We start from the raw sequence: 6,284 nt of genomic DNA, 5'->3' as shown, positions 1-6,284 counted from the left end.
AGGCGTCTGTTCGCTTGTGAACAGTTGCTTGCAAGGCAAAGACGGGAGGGATTTCTGCATCGTATTGTGACTGGGGACGAGAAATGGGTTCATTACGATAATCCCAAACGCAAAAAGACTTGGGGATATCCCGGCCACGCTTCCACGTCGACGGCCAAACCGTCTATTCATGGTTCCAAAACCATGCTCTGTATTTGGTGGGATCAACTCGGCGTAATATATTATGAGCTGTTACAACCAACTGAAACAATCACAGGTGCTCTTTATCGAACCCAATTAATGCGTTTGAGCCGAGCATTGAAAAAGAAACGGCTGCAATACAACGAGAGACATGATAAAGTGATTTTGCAGCACGATAATGCTCGACCCCATGTTGCGCAAGTGGTCAAGAAATACTTGGAAACATTGAAATGGGAAGTCCTACCCCACCCGCCATATTCTCCTGACCTAGCTCCTTCTGATTATCACTTGTTTCGATCCATGGCACATGGGCTAGCTGACCAACACTTCCGGTCTTATGAAGAAGTAAGAAATTGGATAGAATCGTGGATCGCTTCAAAAGATGTCCAATTTTTTCAACACGGGATTCGTATGCTGCCCGAAAGATGGGAGAAAGTAGTGGCCAGCGATGGACAATACTTTGGATCCTAAAGGTATAATTAGTTTTTTACAATAAAATCGCGAAATTCGGAAAAAAAACGGCGGAAGCAAAGTTGTACACCTAATAGTTTCTTAATTTCTTTTAGCAAAAAAGTTTAAGGCCGGATTAAAGGGAGTTTTTCAATACGAATCAGTTAATAAATCGAATTGAACACGACATTGACCAACTCGGGGATATTGGAATTTGCATTATGAGTAATGGGACTAGACTCTCAAAATTGAAATTGGGAGATATTTTTGATGAACCAATTTACCAGTACATCAATGTATTTAAGGTAAGTAAACGATTACAATGATTGACCAAAAGATAAGTCTACATTTTAACCATTTTGTAGAATCCTGGCAAACTTCCTATAAACCAAATACACATTGAAAGATCATGGCGAGAACTAAAAAAAAATGTTCCTTTAAACTTTGTAAGGGTTCTAATTTTACTTGTTAAGTTGCATTACTTATCTCTTTTAATTATCTATTTAAGAACGTCCTAAATAGCTCCCCTGAAGAGGTGGAACAAGTATATTTTGAAAAGAAGACTGAAGTCATTCCAGCATTGGATAAAAGATGGTTGCCCAAAGTTGTATTTTTTAATTTTGAGCCTCTCTCTCTGCCCCATTGGGAGCAAGCAAATGTCAATTTTGTTGTGAAAAACACTCTTTACATTGATTCACTTGATTATTTGTTGAAATGTGATTTTCATCAGTTTTGGTGCACAGTTTTATTTGAAACTTCTTTAACTAGTGCTCTTCAGAGTCTTCTTTTAAATCCTGTATTACCTTTTGAATCAAAATACTTAGATGGAGAACATTTAGAAGTGTACAGGAATGTGTTTAATAAATTTTTGTTAGTTTATGATAAATTGTTGGATTTTAACAAAAGTGAGGTAAGTTTTTGAACAATTGTTAATTCAATTTCAACTACTATACCCTTGAATTGTTTTCAGATTTAATTTATGAGCGTAGCATTTGGACTTTTCAAACTAAAAGAAAGTAAATTGCTCACTTTACCAATTGTAATAACTTTGACTCTTTTGTATAAAGATTCTAACTTATCTTTCATAAATAAAGTTACTGAGTTGTACTTTAAAGATACTACTGAAGTGGAGTTTTATATTCAAGAGGTGGATGCTATGATTGATCAGCAGCTGGTTGTAAGTATGCATAGCAAAAAGAATATGTTGAGATTGATTTAGAGAACTTGTATTTGTGAAATGTACATAAATCAACCCAATTTATCAGATATAAACAAATTAAAATTAAAAAAAAATATTTTTGATGTTTTGATTTAATTTTTGTTCTTATTTAAAATTTATATTATTTTTAGTGTTCTATTATTATTATTATTATGGTAACAATGAAGAAATCAGGTTAATAGAATTTTTTCCATAGATTTTAGAAATGATTGGTGGTCATGTGTGTGGATTTGATGCCTCAGCAACAATAATTCCTATTTCCATAGAAAAGAGACCTCCAAGTTTCAGTCTTAGTTGGATATATTCTGTTGTCAGTTATCTCCTTCACACGCTTCAAACATCGAGCGCGTTATTCCACGTATATAAACCCGGCATTGAAATGGCACTTAATAAAAACTTTGCTTATCGGTACAAAAAACGTCCACTACCCATAACAAATTCTCCTGTTATTCATTGGTTATTATTTTAGGCTGCCCTTTATCTATGTTAATATATATAAGGAACTTTATGAGTTGATTGATGAACGGGAAGAAAGTAAAACTCAACAGGAGCTTTTTAAAATAATCATTGACAAAACAAATGCGGGAAGGGCGGAATTTGTGGAATTGTTTCATACATTCATCTCTCATTGTTTAGATGAAGCTTTAAAATATATGTGAGAGGAACAATAACAATTTCTTTCACAATTAGTAAAAAATATTTCAGGGGTGTTCCAGATAAGCAGGAACTCCATGTGGAAACCTACATTAAGTTGTTATCCACAGCTCTAGAAGATGATTATTTTATCTGTGATTATAATGCAACATACAATATTGCCACACAAAATGAAATGTTTGAAAGTTGTTGTGATGTGTATCCTTTTGCATTTAACATAAAAATTCAGATTATTCAGTTTATTGTACAGGTTTTTATGTAAGAGAGTACATTTCCCTTAACTATTTTGTGTTTATGTGTGAAATGTTTCAAATATAAAAGATGTATCGATTTGTTTTTTAGTTTGGCTATGTTTAAGATTTATTATGGGACCTCCTGTAAAGAAATAATAGCAAATTGAGTATACCATTTAAACAACTCAGAATTTAGTCATATTTCGAAAAGACAATGTGCTATTCTTTTTTCTTCAATACCAAAAAATTTAAAAAGTTATACTACTTTCTTATTTGATATATTTTTCTATGTTTCCAAATAAAAAAGTTGAGGGGAATGTCATTTTCGCGTGAAAACTATAAAATATTGAATATTGTTATGTAAAAAATTATCCAATACCTTATACAAGAAATTGGATAATTTAAAACAGGCTTAAGAAAATTTAATTCAGCACATGCAAATGTTATTCTTAACAGAGCTTGTATAGGGATTCTACACGTACACAATTCATTGTATCTTGTATAGAAAAGCTCCCACGCAATAAGAAATTAATAGAGCTCTCCAAGTTGAAACGGCAAACTGTCGAAGCAGTATTCAGGAACTTCACTCCTGCTTTGTCAGAAAAATCGGAAGTTGAGGAGTCCCTACCTGGTTCTTCCAGGCAAGACATAATAAAAGGAAACAGTGAAGTGGAGGGAAAGATCAGGAATATTATGGATATGTTCCTACATTTAGGGGATGGTACGTTATTTCTGCTACGTTTTTTTAATTATCAGGTAGTTATTTGTAACCTTTAGACCTGTCATCTAGATAAACAAATTGAGGATTTACTTTGAAATAGATTTATCCGTTATGATTTCTAAAGTATCATGAAAAACTGAAAACTTGATTCTTCTGAATTATTGCCCAAAAAAAACATCCTAAATATAAATTCACAAGTTCTAGGAAGCTATTCAATTTGGTTGTGTTGCTAAGTGAAGGGACTTTTAAAATTCCAGCCACTTCATCATTAGTAGGATCAGGACTTGCAGCACTAATTTCAAATCCCAGAAATGTCATTTTAGCATAAAATTTGTTTGTCGATACGTAAATGAAGTTGATCCTCCTGGAAATGAGTGAAATTCAAACTCCATGTTGTCAAGATATGGATTTGAATTTCCGACGATTAAAATACACATATAGACTATAGCACAGAAATGCAATTCGGCATGGAAAAATACGTGTGCCCATATACAGGAATACTTTTTTTTTAATCCAGAATGCATATTGATCTAGACTACTCTAGAATTTCTAGAAATAACAATGAATTTGACTAATTTTTTATTACAGGCTTTGTACTACAATGTCTACAATCGTACAATTATAACCCCGAAGATGTTATCAATGCGATATTGGAGAATAATCTTTCGCCGCATCTAACAGAAATTCCATTTGATAGTATTAGAATACCTCCAGAACCTGAATTAGAAAAACCAGTATTAGCTTATCGAGGGAAGAAGCCTGAATATAATGATGCACTTATACTACTCGACGATAAATCGGAAATAAAAGCAATAAAGAATTTAGTATTGGAAGGAGTGTAAGGATGATACCTGTTGCCATACCACTATCGTCTCATTCACTTCCGTATATTTTAGACAATATAATTACAACAATATTTATGACGACGAGTACGACGATCGGGACGACGATAACGTTACAATACCGATTACTGACAATCCTGTAACTGAGGAAATACCGGTTTTTAACCCTAACAGGCAAAAAGACAAAGTATCAGAGGATGACGAAGAATCTGATGTTGAGGTAAGTTGAAACTTTCCTATTGCCTCTTAAGAGGTGACATTTAGTTTTAAAATGCACTCAACAGGAGGCTGAAAAAGGAGCAAGTTCAGACAGAAACAAAATGAACTTCTGCGAAGATCCGGCTGTTTTGAGAGAGAGAAGAGCAAATAGATATAAGGCGAAGCAGCCTGTGCGCATGGGTGGTTCAAGTCAAGGGAATGTCCCAGATGTAGTGGGTAAGCCATTTTTATTTTTCTGCAATGATTTTTCAGAAAGATTTCATAACATTACGATTATAATAGTTTATCCTACCTTATGTTGAGTTATTGCTTTTTAACATATATTACACCTAGTTCGATTAGGTGTCGTGTGAAACATACCTATATGTTATTCCAGCATATTAAAAACCATGTTTTGCCCCTGAGTAAGTAACAGACAGAAAAAATTGATATATTGATTGAAATTAGAAATCTAACAAGTGTAAAATTTTAATAGGCATGTGCCGAACTTTTGTACTTATTTTACGTGTTCAGGTTATCAATTCAGCATATGTGTACTAAAATTTTATATTTGCAAAATTTTCCACTTCGTTTATATGAGACGTTGAGCTTCTCTGTTATTTATCAATTTTTTCACACGTTCGAAAGGAAAAGAATTTACATTACGCTACAAAAAAGAGTTGATGCGCTTTTATAAGTTGTGACTTTCATACAATAATACTTACATCTTCTTGGCTACAATTATTTTTCTTGTCTGTTTAGGAAAACCGAAAGGTCAAAATCAAGACAAGTCCACTCTCCTCAACAGACAAAAAAAGAACGTTAATAAATCCAGTCGCGCCAATCATAATCGAAAAAGTGGGGCACAATGGAAGAGAAGCGGAGGTATGATTCCTTCCTGATCTACACGATTTTATTTGTTTATTTGGTTCATGCCAACAGGCCTACGTAGTTTATTAAATTTAAATAAGTATCGGGGTATTTGTTCCTTTTTCCGTATTTATATTTAGTAATGTTATTGATTTAAAATAAAATTAATTAAAATCGAGAAGAAAAAATATGGTGTCATCCCTGTTGACTGGTATATCAATGGAAGTAAAAGGTACCAAAGAAACCCATTCCCAGTCAGATTCCTAATATGAAAATAAATGGTGAGAAAACCTTCAGGATGTCGATTGAGAGATAGAATCACATTTATATACTTATTATAAATATCGAAAATGTGTTAACCAAAATTATAAATTCTAGACAATTTGGTGAAGGATATTTTTTCGTGCAGGGTCATCACATGATGTTTATGATTATTTTTCAAAAGAAAAATAAGTTTCTTAGATTACGTATACAATTATATGACCATTTCCATAGGTAATAACACATGCCGCGCGTGTGTATCATAACACGTTCCAGATTCAGCATCTTCAGCATTTTTATTATATAAAAGCACATTCCATTGGCATCATAATTAATTCTAATTCAGAAGCTCATCCGTGTCGTTGTTTTAGAACCGCAATATCATTTACCTCAAATATAATCTATTTTATTAATTTGTGTTTTTTTAAAAAGTGAAGTCACTAGTGAGTTAACTTAACTGGCGCAGTCGTTCGGATCCTTTCGGTGCACCAATAAAATCGGAAGTTCGGGTGTTCGAGTAATTACAAGTGAAATTCGTAATATTTTCGTGATCCCGGCAACTCCCGAAGGGCAGCACTTTCTGTATCAACAGTTCAGAAAGGATTGATACAACACGAACCTGGTAATACTGGCCACCATCGTTTTTGGAAAATCCC

The 6,284-nt window shown here is 33.5% G+C and overlaps 1 protein-coding gene across 1 annotated transcript; it reads left to right on the top strand.

The window, feature by feature from the left end:
- The first annotated feature begins 518 nt into the window (after positions 1–518).
- LOC136418993 (activating signal cointegrator 1 complex subunit 2-like) lies at positions 519–6,041 on the top strand. The gene is given in 13 exon segments (XM_066405193.1): positions 519–653; positions 747–935; positions 996–1,076; positions 1,139–1,540; positions 1,601–1,807; positions 2,046–2,257; positions 2,319–2,504; positions 2,555–2,701; positions 3,204–3,457; positions 4,046–4,295; positions 4,354–4,519; positions 4,584–4,734; positions 5,260–6,041. Coding segments are annotated over 12 exon segments (2,280 nt in total). The 5' UTR covers positions 519–653; positions 747–851; the 3' UTR covers positions 5,400–6,041.
- Positions 6,042–6,284: the final 243 nt, after the last annotated feature.

Source organism: Euwallacea similis, unplaced genomic scaffold (genome assembly GCF_039881205.1).
Source record: "Euwallacea similis isolate ESF13 unplaced genomic scaffold, ESF131.1 scaffold_55, whole genome shotgun sequence".
Lineage (NCBI taxonomy): Eukaryota > Metazoa > Arthropoda > Insecta > Coleoptera > Curculionidae > Euwallacea > Euwallacea similis.
The sequence above is the reverse complement of the archived record's forward strand: the minus strand, read 5'-3'. Positions and strand labels throughout refer to the sequence as shown.